The sequence below is a fragment of the Lottia gigantea genome, assembly GCF_000327385.1.
Source record: "Lottia gigantea unplaced genomic scaffold LOTGIsca_403, whole genome shotgun sequence".
In the NCBI taxonomy this organism is placed as follows: Eukaryota; Metazoa; Mollusca; class Gastropoda; family Lottiidae; genus Lottia; species Lottia gigantea.
Window position 1 is genome coordinate 12,636 of NW_008709394.1, and position 19,407 is coordinate 32,042.

The 19,407-nt window shown below is 30.6% G+C and overlaps 7 protein-coding genes across 7 annotated transcripts; 1 reads left to right on the forward strand and 6 right to left on the reverse strand.

Annotated features, from left to right (window-relative positions):
- Positions 1–270: 270 nt before the first annotated feature.
- On the reverse strand, positions 271–1,565 carry LOTGIDRAFT_175784 (hypothetical protein; the record flags this gene model as incomplete). Its single annotated transcript, XM_009060135.1, has 2 exons — positions 271–635; positions 770–1,565. 2 exons carry the CDS (start codon positions 1,563–1,565, stop codon positions 271–273), a joined length of 1,161 nt encoding a protein of 386 aa, XP_009058383.1.
- An 847-nt stretch (positions 1,566–2,412) lies between these two features.
- LOTGIDRAFT_175785 (hypothetical protein) lies at positions 2,413–4,930 on the reverse strand (the record flags this gene model as incomplete). The annotated part of the gene is made up of 3 exons (XM_009060136.1): positions 2,413–2,993; positions 3,733–4,018; positions 4,601–4,930. 3 exons carry the CDS (start codon positions 4,928–4,930, stop codon positions 2,413–2,415), a joined length of 1,197 nt encoding a protein of 398 aa, XP_009058384.1.
- Positions 4,931–8,557: 3,627 nt separating this feature from the next.
- Positions 8,558–9,447, forward strand: LOTGIDRAFT_175786 (hypothetical protein; the record flags this gene model as incomplete). Its single annotated transcript, XM_009060137.1, has 2 exons — positions 8,558–8,939; positions 9,080–9,447. The coding sequence occupies 2 exons, from the start codon at positions 8,558–8,560 to the stop codon at positions 9,445–9,447; spliced, it is 750 nt and encodes a 249-aa protein (XP_009058385.1).
- Positions 9,448–9,915: 468 nt separating this feature from the next.
- Positions 9,916–10,934, reverse strand: LOTGIDRAFT_175787 (hypothetical protein; the record flags this gene model as incomplete). The annotated part of the gene is made up of 2 exons (XM_009060138.1): positions 9,916–10,294; positions 10,678–10,934. The coding sequence occupies 2 exons, from the start codon at positions 10,932–10,934 to the stop codon at positions 9,916–9,918; spliced, it is 636 nt and encodes a 211-aa protein (XP_009058386.1).
- Positions 10,935–11,356: 422 nt separating this feature from the next.
- Positions 11,357–12,143, reverse strand: LOTGIDRAFT_175788 (hypothetical protein; the record flags this gene model as incomplete). The annotated part of the gene is made up of 2 exons (XM_009060139.1): positions 11,357–11,853; positions 12,041–12,143. The coding sequence occupies 2 exons, from the start codon at positions 12,141–12,143 to the stop codon at positions 11,357–11,359; spliced, it is 600 nt and encodes a 199-aa protein (XP_009058387.1).
- Positions 12,144–13,035: 892 nt separating this feature from the next.
- Positions 13,036–13,461, reverse strand: LOTGIDRAFT_175789 (hypothetical protein; the record flags this gene model as incomplete). The annotated part of the gene is made up of 1 exon (XM_009060140.1): positions 13,036–13,461. One exon carries the CDS (start codon positions 13,459–13,461, stop codon positions 13,036–13,038), a length of 426 nt encoding a protein of 141 aa, XP_009058388.1.
- Positions 13,462–14,278: 817 nt separating this feature from the next.
- LOTGIDRAFT_175790 (hypothetical protein) lies at positions 14,279–15,055 on the reverse strand (the record flags this gene model as incomplete). Its single annotated transcript, XM_009060141.1, has 2 exons — positions 14,279–14,799; positions 14,938–15,055. The coding sequence occupies 2 exons, from the start codon at positions 15,053–15,055 to the stop codon at positions 14,279–14,281; spliced, it is 639 nt and encodes a 212-aa protein (XP_009058389.1).
- Between the last annotated feature and the right edge of the window lie 4,352 nt (positions 15,056–19,407).

Sequence of the window (19,407 nt, forward strand, 5' to 3'; positions counted from 1 at the left end):
CTCTTCTTGATAGCTAGATAATCGAAATCATCAAATTCGTAGTTTTCATCCAAACTCATCTCATCTTTATTGTTGCAAGGATACATAATTCCTTCACTGTTTGGTGCTTTTCTCTTAACGAGATTCAGATAACTTCTGAAAACCTTCTTTTGTTTTTCATTGGGAATAACTATTCCATCAGTAAAACTTTTTACCCAAGGTTTCTTAAATTCATTCGTTACGTCATGTCCACTAGCTAATTGAATGTAGTCTTCTACCGTAATCTTATAGTTAGAGTAACGTTTTCTTTTCTTTTAAAACACCATCGGAAGTTAGAATGATATTGTATTTTACTTTTGGCGATAAATATAAACCAAATATGATTCCACCATCACCGTAATCATTCTTCCCTTTGCTATATTCGTTTTCAGACACCAACCCAGCTTCATTTAATTTATCCCAATTACTAGACGAAATGTATAAACTATCGGTATCTGTATAGTATATTTCCGGCTTATAAAATCCATCTATGACGTGAATGAAATTGTTCATTATTTTTTTACTGTGAGATAATATAAATGCACCTAAATGAGTGGGTGTTAATCTAGTATAATCCTTTGGAGGAACAAACTCTTTTTCTTCTTCATTCATCTCAACTATAATTGACTATCATTTACTTTTTCATAGCTTTTGATGTGTGAATCGAAGTTGGCTTTAAAAGTCGCTTCACTCCATAGATGTCTCGATGTATTTATATCCTTCGGAATAGATTTACCGTATAAGGAATTACCTAATAATTTCATGCAATTACTAGCAACCATATCTCCTTCTTTTTTGTATTTATTCCTTAATTCCTTCAAAATTAAAATATAATCTCTGTATGGTGGAGTTTTAAAATTTTCTTCGTATACTATACCATCTAATATTCTAATAATTTTACCACCGGATTTCACTATTTCTTGAATATCAACTGATGTTAAAACGTCGTGACAGAAACCATTTCTGAACCTGATTTTAGTGCCAGTTTCCTTCTGACCTATTCTATTCGTAAAAGTTATTTTATCTTTAGCTGGTATGGGTTGAAAGAACATTTTTTGGGGATATTCAAACCAAACTTTTAAAATAGCAGTTCCAGGTCTGAATTTTTGTTTATTGAAGAGTTTTACAAATTCTTTTTCTTCTTCTGGTAGAAACGCTCTTGCACTTTCCGCTTTAGGATATTCACCTTCTGTCATGGCTGAAGCGTATAACCCATTAGCGTCAAATGCCATTAGTTTAGAATAGTCCAGTTCTTTGAGTTTAGCGTGAACTTCCGTTTTATCTTTTGGGTTAACACTGTATTCTTTGAATAAATCTATTATTCCTTCAGTGTTACTTTCATTGTATTCTTTTAATATGGCGCAGATCTCATTCATTTTATTCGTTTCAAATGATTTTCGATTTGCCGAAACTCTTCCTCCTTTAATACTTTGTCTGATAAGATATCTTATAAAAGGGTGAGTATGCGAGTAAACTTTTTCTACGTTTTGTTTTTCCGTATGTTTCGGAACCATTCTAGTACTTTCATACCATTCTTCTTCAACCATTTCTTTATCGTAATGATATAAATAATACCAACCCTTTAAAGATAAAGAAGGAGCCGTTAGATTATTGGAAACGTTTTGGAAGACAGTTTTTTCATGGCTTGATTGTATTTTATCAAACAAGCTCCGAGACATAGAGTATCTCTTTTAGCGTAAGGTTCCCATTCGGGTCTTAAAGATTCCCAATTATCTTTAGTGTATTTTGCAATATTAACATCCTCGATCTTTCTCAAATTCATTGGTAGATTAGATGATGTTCCCCATGCTGCCAAACTAGATGATTCATGTTGATAGGAACATGTGAAATTAATATTTTGCAAATAATTAGAGTTACCCTTTAATTCTTTCTGTCTTTTCCATTTTTTCTGTAAATATTCATCAGTGAATGAATTAGTTAAAGGTAGAGACAGAATTCCTCTAGCTGTTTTTAAAGGGCATTGTGTTAGTTTTTTTACGTTTTTGATCATGATCCAGTTATCAAATCCACTGCCGTTATGGGAAATTAAGGTTAGTCTTTTCTCATCTACTTTTCCTAAACGTTGTAACATTTGATCTATACAATCTGTACCTACAAATATTTCTACTATATTAGTCATGAGTTTGTTGTAAAATTCTTATGAAATGGGATCTGACGGCTTAAAATCTACAGTCTCATTAAAATCACTTAAATCACGTAAGTAATTATTATAATCATCTAATCTTTTCCTCAGTTTTTCCAAATTGACTAAAGTACAACAATAAGGAATGGCTTTATTCGTTTCTTTTTCGCAATAGGTTTCGCAATCCCATGCGTATAAACAATGATCGGGAATGGTTGGAAAAACGTTTAGTTTTAGAAGTGAAACTTGCGTTACCGCATTATCATCTTCACAAGTTCTCCATACGTTTTCAAAGCTTTGTTATTTCTTCTTATCAAACAGAAATGTTCTTTGTGTAAATAAAAAACCCAATCTAATTCTTCGGTTACTTTCTTTGGTTGAAAATGTCTATGTTTTGGCATATATATTTGAAAATTAGTATTAAATTTTTTATTGAATTCGCAGATTCTAGCAGATGTCATAACTCCTTTTCTGTTTGATTTTTGAAAACTGTTGATGAAATCTTGAAATTCTCTCGTGTAGTCTTTGTTCAAAACATGATTTACGCATTTTACAAAACAGCATCCATCACTTGGTATATAACAATTTATACCGATATATTCTTTTATCTTTTTGAGTAGGCTAACACCACTACCCTTTTTTGATCTTTTTATTTCTTTGAAATTGTTTTTACGGAAAATGATTTTTCCTGTGAAATACCAATCGGAGGCATCTGATTTTTCATCCACTGTAGCGAAGAAATTGACAAAAGTTTTGGTATTAAAACCTACAAATTTCATGTCTTGTTTGTATTTTCCATCTTGAGTTATCTCTCCAACTATTTCAATTTGCCCTTTAAATGTTATAAATTCATTAGAGATAAGGTGAATAACATCGGAAAAAAGTTTATTTGATATGAATTTATTCATATAATTTATTAAGATATGTATTTAAAATTTTTGTTTTCCTTTTATAATAAGCTTTCTGTTTTGATGTTAAACCTAAAGTAATCAAACCACAAGATGAAGTTTGAACGACAGTGAATGAGGCTAATACTGTTGGGACGATGATTGGAAGCATTAATCCACCGGTTACGGCTGTTGCCACCGTTATCCCTATTGTTAAAACTGTACTTAATGTTTTGAAAACAGAATCGATTTTACTCCATGTTTTTCTACATTTGTTGAATTGTTTTAGTTTTTCTTTTAGTTCATTTTGTTTTTCTATCATGTAGTTTTGTCTACTTTCGAGTTCCATTTTTAGGTAATTAAATTAAGTGAATTTCTGATATAGCTACCCCTTTACTAATAAAAAATTGCATATTTACCAAGGATATTTGTTTTTTCGAATCATTAATCTTATTCAGATGAACTGAAAATTTTGGTTTAGTGTTAATATTTAAAAACATAGTAACAAATGCATCATCTCTTATTAAAAATTTTTGATTTTGTTGACTTTTATGCATATCGAGTGAGGTAAATATATCATTATCATCAACAAAATATAGTTTTACGTATTCAAAGTCTGTTGCTCGTAAAAACTGATAAGTGATTATATCTTTTTTTTTTCTGGTTCTGGATTTCTAATAATACTTGCTGATGGTGGAGTTTCCGTTTCCAATATCATATCAAAATCATTCAATGAAAGTACATCTTCTTCATTATCTGGTATGATTAACATTCTAAACCTATCTATATATTTTCCACTCGTTTTAATTTCATATAAGTGTCGTCTCTTGGTGTTTTCATCGTTAATTTCTAATTCTTTAGTTTCTACATTTGTTGTACCATTGATAAACTGAAGAACTTTGCGAGCGTTAAATTGAGGTTTAGATGAAAATCCTGGGTTTTGTCTGAAGAATATTGAATCAACTTTTACCTGAAAAGGAAAAGTTATTTCAATTGTAAGTTTTCCTCGAAATCTAAAATACATTGGTTGATGATGTGCAACATCATCTGGTTCCAAAATTGTTTTGGGATAAATAGTATAATTCGGAACAGAATATATCTTATATTTGCTGTAAATCCATATTTTTTATATTCATAGTCTTTTGATTTATCAGTATTATCAGTAATAAAAGCATCTTCATAACTCAAACTTCTAAATGGAAGATTGAAATAATATGATTCTTTCTTGAGAAACTTTTTTTCTAATGCGAGTATATTTTTGTCCTGTTTTAAAACTAGGTTATTAATAGTGGTTATCTGTTGTTGAATAACACTATCATCAATGTTCTGTATTTGTTGTTGAATATAGGTTTTGATTTCGTCTATGTTTTGTATTTGTTGTTGAATATTTGTTAGTTCTTTTTGTAATTTGTCTTCACTTATACCTGGATTAATATTATCTATTAGTTGTTTAAGATCTATTTTTTGCTTTGTAATCTTATCATCTAAAGTTTGTAATTGAGTCTACTACATTGAATAATTGTTGTTGAATAAAATTTTTTAAACTTGTTACTTCTTGTTGTAATTTAGTATCATCAATAAAATCTTTATTATTTAGTTGACGTTTGAAGAATCTTTTCACATCGCCTATTCTTTCGTTTAAATGTCCTTTATTTACTTCAATTAAATTTAATTGTTCCATTAAATATTTCTTGTGAATGGCATCATTATCGTTTTCCGGAGACTTTAAATTAGTTATGCTAAAATTGTTCATATCTAAATCACCTTGAAGAGGATCTCCGATTTGATCCACAAAGTAAGGTTTCGCTTTATTTATCCACGCTGTAGTGTTAGGTTTTTTAGTTTCTAAAGATAAAGAACCTAATCCAAACTTATTCGCCATTTTTATTGAGTTAAATTTATTACAATTTCTTCGAATTGTTTTCCTAAACTCAACTGATATAAAACCCAAAGTGAAAGCTGACCACAAAACTTTTGTCCCGGTAATTGAATTTGAAATGTCGAATATTTGATTGGTTTATTAGTCAATTGGATTATCTCTTCAGTGGGTTCTAATCCATAAGAATCGAAGAAATAAAAGTCCGAGTCTTTGTACAAAGCAGAATGATGAACTCCTTTTTGATCGGAAGTATGTATATTTGTTATAGCGTAAAATTTACCTTTCTTATATTTGAGATCATTTATTTCATCTCTCATACAATAATAAAACGGTGATATATTTAACTCATTCGCCCATTTCATAAGTTGAAAGTTTGTGGTTGTATCGGTTCCATATTTATCGAGAAATTCATTCATTTTTAAAAGTCGGTTTTTTTTTAAATATATACATAGTTTGTGTTTGAAAAAAATTGTATTACATTCTGATAAAATACATTCAATAATATTTTGAACATAAATTTGCATTTAAGAAAGCGTAAATGCTTGTCTACATCTCTTAATCTTCTATCAAATTCTTCATCTTTCATTTTTAAAAGTAGGTTTTTTGAAGTTCATTTTGATAAAACCTTCCTATGATTTGTTCTTTGTCTTGATCGATTAATTCATATGTCGGAGGTGATGTGGTGTTTACTTTATCAACGATAAATATTTCGTTCGTCCAGTATCCAACGTAACCTTTTTCGAATTTACTTTTATATTTGAAAATACGAACTCGATCTTCAACTTTAAATTTGGGTTTGATATTTAAATTCTTTATTTCATTTTCGTAGTTATGTTGCGCGTTAATTGACTTTATAATATTTGGATTACTCGAGGCTTGTGTTGGTGTGATACCTATAGATGAATGAATTTTGTTATTGTATTCGTCGACAACAACTGGTAATATTTTAAGCCATTTTTGGGACTTCAATTCCGTGAACTTTTTGAATAATTTATTTTTTAGAGTCCTGTTAAATCTTTCAATAACTACAGCTTTACCTTCGTTATGCGTACTGTAAATTTCAAATCCCAGAGATTTCATATTTTTGTTATAAAATTCACTTCCTTTATCTACCCATAGTTTTTCTGGATGACGGTTAGATTGTTTCATAATCGTTTCAAATGCGTGTTTGACTGATAAACCCGTTTTGTTTTTGAGAGGAATAACCTATGCATATCTCGTATATAAATCTATAACTGTTAAGCAATATTTAAATCCTGTTTCGACTGGCATATGAATTAAATCGGCTGACCATATTTCATCTTTTTCAAACACTTTGACTTTTAAAAAGTTTTCAGTTTTTCTAAATTCTTTATGAATTTCATCCGCCAATCCCATACCTAATTTCATCTTTGCTTTTAACAGCTTAATGATTAATGCTCTTTCCATTCTCTCTTTGAAAGTTGGATTTGGAATATTTTCAAGTTCGATTATCATTTGTTTGTCTGCTTCGTGTCTAAACTTTATGTCTTTGTTTCTGTATAAAATATCATGTTTAAGCGCAGCGGCGTCAACTCTATTGACTGGTTCTTCGCCTGGTTTGGGTTTATCGTTTTCGTCTAATCGCAGATCTAACCTTGTGCCTGGACCGGTGTAATTATGACCGGGAAGATGTTTTTCTCCGGGATATTTCGCCCATGGAAATCCAGGAAGAGAACCCAATGATTTTTGTATATCTCCTGAACCGAAATAAGTTTTTGGAGCGTGAGCGACTATCATTTTTATCCTATAACTTTAAAACCTTTTCCTTTCCTTTCTTCTAATCTCCTGTTTCGAAGTTCTCTTATTAGTTCTAATTCTTTCAAGTCGTTAGATTGTTTCATTGTATCGCTTATACTCTTTCCCACTTCAGCGATTGAGCCGATGGCTTTCGCTCCGCTTTAAATGAGTGATTTGTTTTTTGAAACAAAGCTAGCTACTTTTGGAATTATTGTTTTACCTAGAGAAAATAATGAAGAAAAGATTCCGTCGCCCGAATAATCTTCGAATCTGTGTTGTTCGTGTTTTAGAATTAAACTCATCCTATTTTTAAATGAGTTAATTTAGTCTGTTTTTTACCCAAAAAAGTTATCTCCCATCTACTAAAAATGTTATGTTATTTTATATAAGGTTATTTTTAATATGCTTTTTTTGATGGAATGTAGGAAATTGATTGAAGGTGTTTTTGGTGTATGAAATGTAGGGCTGTAAGAATTTATGTAATGTAGGGAATATAGGTGTAAGAATTTATGAAATGTAGGGAATTTTGCTGTAAGAATTTATGAAATGTAGGATGTTTAGGTCTTTATGGGAGCTTTTAATTAGGGGCGCATTTTCCCCATGAAATGAAATGGAATGGGGAATCCCCTTTTATGCGACCTAAGTGAAAGCTCTAGTACTACTGTGATTTTTGGAACAAAAATATAGAATAAAAAATGGGCAGAAAATTTAATCATTCAGAAATATTTCCTAGTAACCCAATGTTTATATGTATTTGTGGAAGCTCAGGTTCTGGGAAAACTTATTTGACCTTTAACATGTTGACAACACCAAAACTTTTCGATTTCGATTCATTATATATCTACACAACACCAGAGCAATCATATTATCAATTCCTCAAAGCTTAAGAATATTTACCAAAGAAAGATGTTCAAGACATATTTAAATATTATGAAGTCAACGATGAGATAGAAATAAAAGATATCTTAGATACATATATAAAAGAAAAGAATCCATCTTTCAATCCAACGACATAAAAGTTGTTCTTACGAAAAATGTTAATCATTTAGATTTGTCTAAAATTGATAGTGCGCGAAAGAACTTAATAGTGTTTGACGATTGTGTAGCACAAAGAAATCAAGCTGTTCAACAAGAATTCTTCACGAAGGGAAGATTTCACAACTGTCACTGCATATACCAATCCCAATCTGTCTACGGTATGGATGCAATGTTCATTAGAAAAAATGCAAATTGTTTTTTTATTATTCGAATTGAATGACAAAGATTTATCTCAAATTATTCAGTCAATAAATCAAGGAATGGATAGAGATACATTCAAAAAGGATTGTAAAGCACAATGGAGAAACCCAGATGATCATGGATATATATTCGTTAATACTAGAAAACCTGCGGGTGAAAGAGTTATGACAGATATACTGTTAATTTCATTTCTTTAAAATGGGTGATTGGAATAATCTTATAAAAAGAAACAGACAGTATATCAAAGCTAAGAATAAAATAAAGACCCAAGTTGAAAATAGCAGATTACAACAACTTGGATTAACTGAAAATCTACAAACTCTATTTCAACCAATATTAAAAAGTCAAGAAGATATCAAAAAGAGACCCGCGCCTCCCATAGAAGCTTTATCCTATAAAGATCCCCCAAAACCGATTGAATATGGTGGTTTTATAATTAGGACATTAGATTATATAAAACATTATTTTTCAAATCCAAACCCAGATTTACCAAAGAGTATTACACCAATTGTTGATAATGAAGGGTTATTGTTTAATGGATTTAGGATACGATTTACCAATATTCAAAATCGATACAAAAGACTTTATATTTACATCAACAGAAGGAATTAATAGATTTAATGAATGGTGGGGATGTTGATATTGCCGATTACGAGGATAGTAGAATACTCAGAATTTCTACATATGATACGAAAGACGGGTCCCGAAACAAGAAGATTAAAAAAAGTTGATCTATATATAAAAGCTATTAATCAAGATGATGAATATGCTGAAGACTATTCAATCATACAAGAAATAAACGAAGTAGATGATACTTCAATCACACAACAAATAGACGAATTGAAAGAGGAGATAGCTAGAGAAAAAAGTGGACAAGGTATAACGTTTTTATCCGATAATAATGAAGAATTGCTTAATAGATTAGAAATAATATTAGCAGCCATGAAAGAAGGTCATCGTTCAGACAGACAATATAATGAAGTAAATTGTATATTAAATAGACTCCCCGAGAAAGGTATCATAGATTAAAAAATGATTAGAAAAAAGTAATTGATAAAAATATCCAATAAAAATAGTCATTGAAAAAATGCCTAATAAAGAACAATTATTCGTTATCACCTAAATCAAATAAATCAGACATTATATTGTCTCTAGATTATGAGTGCGAACTCGATCGCAATGAAGAATATGAATTGGGATTAAAATATTTCTCTGTTTACAATTCCTTTAGAAATATCAACGAAAATAACAACCAAATGAAAATATCAACAGATGACGGAGCTACATTCAAAACCATAAGTTTACTACCAGGAAGCTATGAATCCATTGCCATAAACGAATATCTATCTGAATATGGAGGAAGTGCAAATGGTAAAAACAATATTGAATTCGAAGGTAATTTGAATCTGAACAAAATAAAATTGATATTGAGAAATAAGAGTCAATTTGATTTCAACATAGAAAATTCTTTGAATACGTTATTAGGAATTGATAAGCAAATATACACACAATCCACCACATAAAGCTAATATCGAGAATGATATCGATGTCATTAATATACACTGTAATTTAATAAACGGTGGATTTTTCAATAAACACAAACGTCAGATTATTCCAACATTCGCCGTTCCAATTGGATATAGAATTATAGAGAAACCATTTCAAACAACATATGTACCACTTAATTCGTTCATGATTAAAAATATAAATCTGGAAATCAAAGATGGTAATAATAGGTTTATTGACTTTGGTAACGAGGAAATTGTAATTCAACTTCATTTAAAACAAAAGTTATTGAGTAATTAATCACTCTTCTTTCGCTTCTTCAATATATAGGTAATAGAAATCATCAAATTCATAGTTTTCATCAAAACTATACTCATCTTTATCGCTATAAGGATTCAAAATTACTTCACTGTTTGGTGGTTTTCTCTTTACAAGATTCAAATAACTTCTAAAAACTTTCTTTTGTTTATCATCCTTTGGAATAACTATACCATTCGTGAAACTCCTTTCCCATCTTTTGTTAAATTCATTCGACACATCATGTCCACTAGCCAACCGAATATAATCTCTACACTTGTCTTATCATTAGAATAACCCTTAAACGTTTTCTTTTCTTTTAAAACACCATCAGAAGTTAGAATGATATTATATTTGACTTTTGGCGCTAAATATAAACCAAATATGATTCCACCATCACCGTAATCATTCTTGCCTTTACAATATTCATTTTCAGATACCAACCCAGCTCGATTTAATTTATCCCAATTTCTAGATGAAATGTATAAACTATCAGTATCGGTATAGTATATTTCAGGTTTATAAAATCCATTTATTACATGAATGAAATTATTCATTATTTTTTTACTGCAAGATAAAACGAATGATCCCAAATGACTAGGTGTTAGTCCTGAAGATTTAGTTGAGTGATCTTCAGCAGTAATCTCATGATACCGTGATCAGAGTTTCACCGCCATGTCATTCGACCCGACCAGATCTACCGAAGAATCAACAACCAAACCAACAATACAGAATCATCCAATTTGATCTAATCCAACTACCAACTACTACGACTTCCAATAACTACCTAGTTTGCGATATCAGCATCTGCTGGAAGCGAACGTTAACTTGTCATCTACCTACCTAGCAGTAATCTCTTTTTCATCAATATCTGTCTCAACGAAATATTGAGTATCATTTATTTTTTCATAGTTTTTAACATGTGAGTCGAATTTGGCCTGAAAAGTTACTTCATTCCACAAATGATTTCTCGTGTTTCTATCCTTCTGAATAGATTTACTGGTATTGGTTGGAAGAACATGTTATAAGGATATTTAAACCACACTGATAAAATAGCTGTTCTAGGTCTAATTTTTTGTTTATTGAAGAGTTTTACAAATTCTTTTTCTTCTTCTGGTAGAAACGGTCGAGCACTTTCTGCTTTTGGATAATCACTGTCTAAATCTGACATTGCAGAAGCGTATAAACCGTTAGCATCAAATGCCATTAGTTTATTACAGTTTATTTTTTTAAGTTTTGAATTAACTTCTGTTTTGTCTTTTGTGCTTGCGCTGTATTCTTTGAATAAATCAATTATATTTTCAATTCATGTTTCACTTCGTGAAATACTTTCAGTATCACTTCGTGTTTCACTTTGTGAATTATCCCATTGTGAAATAAATTCCTTTAATACATTACAAATTTCATCCATTTTGTTCATTTCAAATATTTTTCTATTTGCCGAAACTCTTCCTCCTTTAATAGATCGTCTGATAAAATGTCTTATAAAAGGATTAGTGTGCGAATAAACTTTTTCTATATGTTCTTTTTCTGTATGTTACGGAACCATTCTAGTAGTTTCATACCATTCTTCTTCAACCATTTCTTTATCGTAATGATATGAATAATACCAACCCTTAAAAGATAAAGCTATCGTCTGATAAAATGTCTTATAAAAGGATTAGTGTGCGAATAAACTTTTTCTATATGTTCTTTTTCTGTATGTTGCGGCACCATTCTAGTAGTTTCATACCATTCTTCTTCAACCATTTCTTTATCGTAATCATATGAATAATACCAACCCTTAAAAGATAAAGCTGGAGCCTTTAGATTATTGGACATACTCTGGTTTACAACTTCTTTCGTTACTTGGTTATATTTCATCAAACAAGCTCCAAGACTTAGGGCATCTCTTTTTGCATAAGGTTCCCATTCGTGTCTTAAAGATTCCCAATTATTTTCAGTGTATTTTGCAACATTGAGATCAGGGATCTTTCTCAAATTCATTGGTAGATTAGATGAATAACCCCATGCCGCTAAACTAGATTTTTCATGTTGATAGGAACATGTTAAATTAATATGTTGTAAATAATTGTTATTGCTTGTTATATCTTTCTGTCTTTTCCATTTTTTCTCTAAATCTTCATCTGTGTATGGATTAGATAAAGGTAAAGATAGAATTCTTCTGGGTGTTTTTAGGGGGCATTGTGTTAGTTTTTTTTATATTTTTAAGCACGATCCAGTTATCAAAATTGCTACCGTTATGAGAAATTAATATTAATCTATTTTTTATCATATTGACCTAAACATTTCAACATTTGATACAATCTGTACCTACAAATATTTCTACTATATTCATTAGTTTATCATAAAATTCTTCTGGAACATTATCTTTAGGATTTAAATCTGGGAAGAGATTATTTATTCTGTCTAACATTTTTCTTAGTTTTTCTAATTAATTAACGTACACGGATAAGGTTTTGTTTTACGCGTTTCACTTTCTGAATATGTTTCACAATACCAAGCAAATAACCCACCATCACTCATACTTGAAAACACGTTTAGTTTCAGAGGTGAAACCTGTGTTACTGAGTTATCATCTCTACACGTTTTCCATTCTTGTTCATAATTATCTTCTATTTCTTTAATACCCAAACTTTTTTTATTTCTTCTTATAAGACAGAAATGTGAGTTGTGTAAATATAAAACCAAATCTAATTCCTCTTTTACAATTGTGGGGCGCAAATTTCTATTATTATGAGTATAAATTTTAAATGAAGTAAAACATTCCTTATTGAATTCATTAATTCTAGCAGATGTCATCACTCCTTTTCTATTTGCTTTTGAGAAACCAGTGATGAAATTTTGAAATTTATTTGTTAAATCTTTGTATAAAACATAGTTTACACATTTGATAAAAAAAAGTTACCATCTACCATTTTTACCTCTGTATTCATTTATTTTTTTGAGTAGTTCAATTCCTCTTTCAACTTTTGATCTTTTAATTTCTTTAAAATTGTCTTTAAGTAAAAAGATACTTCTGTAAAGTACCAATCAGAAGGGTCAGATTTTTCTTCCATATTTCTAAAGATAGTATGAAAAGTTTTGGCTTTAAAACCATGAAGTTTCATAAATTGTTTGTGCTTTCCATCTTGAAATATCTCTCCATCCATTTCAATTTGTCCTTTAAATGTTAAAAATTTATTGGAAACAGCCTTGATGATATGTGAAAATAACACGTTTTCTTTGAATGTTTCATCATCATTAATTTCAATTGAATCATTCATATTTTTTATATATGCTTTTTTAATTATCTATTTCTTTAACTTTTATTGCTGATGTTTCCATCTCAAATTTTTTAGAATTTCATTGAATTCTTCTAATTCTTCAATGGTTATGTTCTTATCTTCTGTTGATCTTTCGAAAAATATAAATAATTTATTAAGATAGGCATTTAAGATTTCTGTTTTCTTTTTATAATAAGATTTCTGTTTTGATGTATAATCTATAGCAATCAACCCACAAGATGAAGTTTGAATAGCAGTAATTGTTGCTAATAAAGTTGGGATAACTACTGGAACCATTAATCCACCAGTTACAGCCGTTGCAACTGTTGTTCCTACTGTTAGAACCACACTCAGTCTTTTGTAAACAGAATCAACTCTAATCCATCTTTTCTTACATTTATTATATTGTTTTACTTTTAACTCGTTTTGTTTGTCTATCATATATTGTTGTCTACTTTTGAGTTCCATTTTTAAGACATTAAATTAAGTGAATTTCTGATAAAGAAAAAGATGGATATTGTTCAATATTTACAATAGGGAACCCTTTAATCTCTATACCTCCTCCTATTATTTTTCGTTCATCTGTTATCATTACTTCGGGTGTATAAATAGTAACATTTACAGATACTAATGATATTTCTTCTTTCGAATCTTATTTAGATGAACTGTAACATTTTTTTTCTCAATATTAATCTCTATACTACATCTACAAGTATATATACCACCAACTTCTTTATTACTATCCCCTTCATGACGTTCAATTACTGATGAAAATATTATAAATTCTTTATCTTGTTGACTTTTGTGATAATATTTTCGTACATTGAGTGAAAAACTAGTATTAACAAAATATAGTTTTACATATTCAAAGTCTAATGTTCTTTAAAACGTATAACTCTTTATTGTGTGTGGTTTTTGTGGAGTTGGATTTCTAATAATGTTCATCGATGGTGAGATTTCCGTCTTTAATATCATATCAAATCACCTATTGAAAGAATATCGTTGTCATTGTCTGGTATTATTGACAATCTAAAGGTGTCTATATATTTTCCATTTGTTTTAAATTCATACATATGATTAGGCTTGTTGTTTTCATCATTAACTTCCAAATCTATATTTTCAACATATTCACCGTCATTGATAAATTCGAAAATCTTAAGAGCGTTAAAATAGTTAGATGGATGAGAGAAGAAGATTGGATCGATTTTAACTTTTACAGGAAAAAAAAATTTCAATTAGAGATTTACCTCGGAAATTAAAGTTTCCTGAATCATCAAATATGTTTTTAACGTTTCCACTTATATATAAAAAATACTTTTATTTTTAATATAAATCCATATCCTTCCAACTGATATGTTGTTTCACCTGTAGGAGTACGCTCAGTATTTCTCACACAGAAAAATGGATGATTGAAATAATATGATTTTTTATTTTCCTTGAGATGTTTTTCTAATGCGGCTATATTTTTTTCCTGTTTTAAAACTTCGTTATTAATAGTAGTTATCTGTTGTTGAATCTCACTATCATAAATATTTTGTATCAGTTGATTAATATGTGTTACTTCTTTTTGTAATTCAGTTTTAAATTTAGTTTCTAGAGCAGTTGGTTCCTGTTGCCATTTGTCTTCACTTATACCTGGATTAATATTATCTATTAGAATCATTTTTTGTTTTTTAATCTTATCATCTAAATTAGATATTAATGAACTTAAACTTTGAAACTGAGTTTCATCTACTACATTTAGAAGTTGTTGTTTAATAGCATCTATTTTGGTTTCTAATTCAGTTAATTTTTCTTCACTTATACCTGTTTAATATTATCTATTAATTGTTTAAGGTCTATTTTTTTGTTTTGTATCCATTAAATATTGCTTGTGAACAGCATCATAATCATTTTCTGGCAACTTTAAATTAGTTATGGTAAAATTATTCATATCTAAATCACCTTGAAGGGTGTCTCCAATTTGTTCCACAAAATAAGGTTTTGCTTTATTTATCCATGCTGTAGTGTTAGGTTTTTTAGTATCCAAAGTTAAAGAACCTAATCCAAATTTATTCGCCATTTTTTTAAGTTAAATTTATTACAATTTCTTCAAACTGTTTTCCTAAACTTAATTTATATAAAACCCAAAGTGAAAGTTGACCACAAAACTTTTGTCCCGGTAATTGAAATTGAAATGTTGAACATTTGATTGGTTTATTAGTTAATTTCACTATCTCTTCAGAGGGTTCTAATCCAAAAGAATCCAACAAATATAAGTCATTTGAAGAGTCTTTGTACAAAGCAAAATAATGAACTCCTTTTTGATCGGAGGTATGTATATTTGTTATACCATAAAATTTACCTTTCTTATATTTGAGATTATATTTTTCATCTTTCATACAATAATAAAACGGTGATACATTTAACTCATTTGCCCATTTCATAAGTTGAAAATTTGTAGTTGTATCAGTTCCGTATTTACCAAGAAAGCTAGTCAGTTTTTTTAAGTTCGTTTTGATAGAACCTACCTATGATTTGTTCTTTGTCTTGATCGATTAATTCATATGTGGGAGGTGATGTGGTGTTTACTTTATCTACGATAAATATATCGTTGGTCCAAAATCCGAAGTAGCCTTTTCAAATTTGCTTTTATATTTGAAAATACGAACTCGATCTCCGACTTTAAATTTGGGTTTGATATTTAAATTGTTTATTTCATTTTCATAGTTATTTTGTGTTAATTGGCTTTATAATATTTGGATTATTTGTGGCTTGTGTGACACCTATAGATGAATGAATTTTGTTATTGTATTCATCTACAACCTCTAGTAATATTTTAAGCCATTTTCGGGATTTCAATTCCGTGAACTTTTTGAATAATTTGTTTTTAAGAGTTCTATTATATCTCTCAATAACTACAGCTTTACCTTCATTATGTGTGCTGTAAATTTCAAATCCTTGAGTTTTCATATTTTTGTTATAAAATTCACTTCCTTTATCTACCCATAACTTTTGAGGTCGTCTGTTGGATTGTTTCATTATTGTTTCAAATGCGCGTTTGACTGATAAACCTGTTTTGTTTTTTAGAGGAATAACCCAAGTATATCTTGTGTGCAAATCTATAACGGTTAAACAATATGACCGTTATATCCTCTTTCGACATATTAAATAAATCAGCTGACCATATTTCATCTTTATCAAACACTTTTAAAAAATGTTTGTTTTTTCTAAATTCTTTGTGTATCTGCTATTCCCGATGATCTTTTCACTGCATCGCTTATATTTACTCCTGCTTTTGCTACAAATCCAAGAGCTTGCGCTTCAGATGAAATGAGGGATTTGTTGTTTGAGACAAAGTTGGCTACTTTTGGGATGAGAGATGATAGAGCTGAGAAGAAACCGTCTCCTTCGAATTTGTGTTGTTCGTGTTTTAAAATTAAACTCATTCTGTTTTTAAATGAGTTAATTTGAAGATATTATAGGCGTGGGGTGCTTGGGGGTTGGTAAACGGGTTTATTAAGCGTGCCTGGTGGGGTTGTTTGTTTGGTGGGCTTGTGGGCGCTGCAGTCAAATAGAGTAGTATAAGAGGTTATAGATAGGGGGCGGTTTTTATAAATTATAAAAAAAGTGCCCTCTATCTATAACCTCTTATACTACTAACCCCAACAGCTGCCAAACGCCCAAAAGAAATTGTTCCATCCACTACAAGACAATGGTCAAAACGTGATTTGCCATCATCTAAATCTAAACGTTTTGACTTGAATGTACCAGACACCGATCTTTCAAATTTACCTAAAGATCCTATAGAACTATTCGAATTGTTCTTTGATGAAGATGTTTTTGAATTGTTTACAACCAAAACACTCCAATATGCTAGATCTAAGGGTAATCATGCTTTCACAACTACTGTAGGTGGAATGGAAGCTTTTATTGTGATCTTACTTATCTCACGAAGACGAATGTATTGGTCATATGGCAAGGATATCCACAATGAAGCAATATCATCGGCTATGTGCAGAGATAGGTTTGATGAGATCCAGAGATATCTGCACCTCAGTGACAATAATCAGCTGGATTCACATGATAGGTTCAGTAAGGTTAGGCCACTTTTGGATTTGCTGAATGAGATGTGGGTATTAACAACCCTAATTGGATACGCAGTTCAATTTGAGCCTTATCAAGGTGCATTTGGTCGACGGGAGTATGCTGGTTTAGGAATGGGTGGGTCCGTTATATTCAACTTAATATCTAACCTTCGAAATGATTATCCTTACCATTTGACTTTTGATAATCTGTTTACCTCCCTGAAACTTGTGGACGCACTATCTGCTAAAGAAATAGCATGTACGGGTACGGTTAGATTGAATCGCATTGAAAATTATTAGTTAGTTGTTGGTTAGTAAAATGGCAAGAGAGTCATTTGATTTTGCATACGATTCTTCTGTGGGATTAATTGTTCGGTGGAATGACAATAATGTTGTTTCAAGTTACGTCGGTAAACATCCAATACAGACAGCAAAAAAGTCTCCAAAATCATTGAACTTACACAACCATTTCTGATTTCCCACTTCAACAAAACCATGGGTTGGGTTGATCGCTTGGATCAGAACATAGGCCAGTATCGTTCTGCTATACGTTCGAACAAAATGGTGGTGGCCCATTTCCAATTACTGCCTTGATCTATGTGTTCAGTAAGCTCGGCATCTGTACACGGCTACAGATGTTAGCAAAGACCAGCCTTTAAACTTGCTGGAAATACGACGAACTATCGCTCAAGTATATGTTAAACGATCTTCCAGGCAGGCTAGAGCTCGCGGTCGACCATCAAGTCTCCACAAGACAGTGCCAAATGCTCTTAGATTGGATGGTATAAATTACTTTGTTTGGTCTAATGCTATAAATTGAGATGCGCACATTGTGGTCATAAACTAAAGATATATGATGTAGGGGTGCATGATAGGTGTTTTTCATACCGCTTATTATCATCTGTTCATGTAGTGATTTAGAAACTGAGATCTTTGGTGATGGCTTTGTTATAGACTTTTGCAAATATGTAGGCCTATCCATAACGACAATAACGATTATGAAAATTTGTCCACCTTGGTTTAAATTTTCTTTATCATGCCGCGAACAAATCTAATTATATTACCAAATCAAATGCATATTTACTTAAATTATATTGGTATTCAACTTAGATGTTATTAAAAAATTGAATACAATTGTAAAATATTGTTTTTAACTCGTATTGGCACCCACATAATAGTTTACGTACATGTACACGGTCAGTCCTACCGTCCCATATATGGGGCATACCATTCGTATCATAATCTGAGACAAATTTTGGCCAGAATTGAAAATATATTAAAGTTACGTGCTTACATGACACAAACTTATAATTGATAATTTGGTCTCTACCAATCTGCCGTAAAAATCGAATAAAAATTAAAGAAGTTGGTGACAAAATTTTCAAATCAGGATTTTCTGAAACTGCTGTCTGCTTGGAAGCAAACGTTAGCGTGTTTTATGGTGGATTTTTGAAATTAGGGAGTTTTCCACTACATCATTCTGGTTGGAGTTTGATGTCTGGAAACATATTTAAAAGGTAATTCCGTGGTCTAAAATGTCTGATATGCCGACAATGTTCTAACTATTTCAGGTGTTGCAAGGTGGGACTTACTCTGACAATAATTACAAAAAACTAGAACTGTGGCAACGAGACCTTATCCCATGGCTTATGAATATTTGTTATGGCAGAAAATTTACCTTTCTTAGTCTTGAGATCATTAATTTCATCTCGCATGCAATAATAAAACGGTGTTATATTTAACTCATTTGCCCATTTCATTATGGCGTGTCCCATACATTTTATCGCAGTTCTCTTATTTGCTGTAATTCTTTAAATTCATTAGACTTTTTCACGGCATCATTTATTCTGAATCCAGCTTTGGCAACAGAACCGAGAGTCTTCACTTCAGAAGAAATAAGCGATTTGTTGTTTGAAACAAAGCTGGCTACTTTGGGAATTAGAGAAGTTAGTGATGCAATGAAACCATCTCCTGAATAATCAGTTTCGAATTTTTCTTGTTTGTTTTAGAATTAAAGACATCTTATTTTTAATGGGGTTATTTTATAATTATTATTTTAGGGGGAGTATAGATTTGATGCATTTTTCTGATTCGATGGAAATTTGAAATGCGTATAGATTTAACGCTTATAGTATTTAGAATGTGTTGAAAAATGGGTATAGATTAGATGCATGTAGTATTTAGAGTCTTTTCCGATCCGGTGCATTTCTAATACATATAGCAGTTGAGAGTTTTTTCTAATCCGATGTATTTCTGATGCATATAGTAGTTGAAGTCTTTTCTGATCCGATGTATTTAAAATGCTGCGCATGCGCAGTGGTGAAATGCATCAGATCAGAAAAGAATA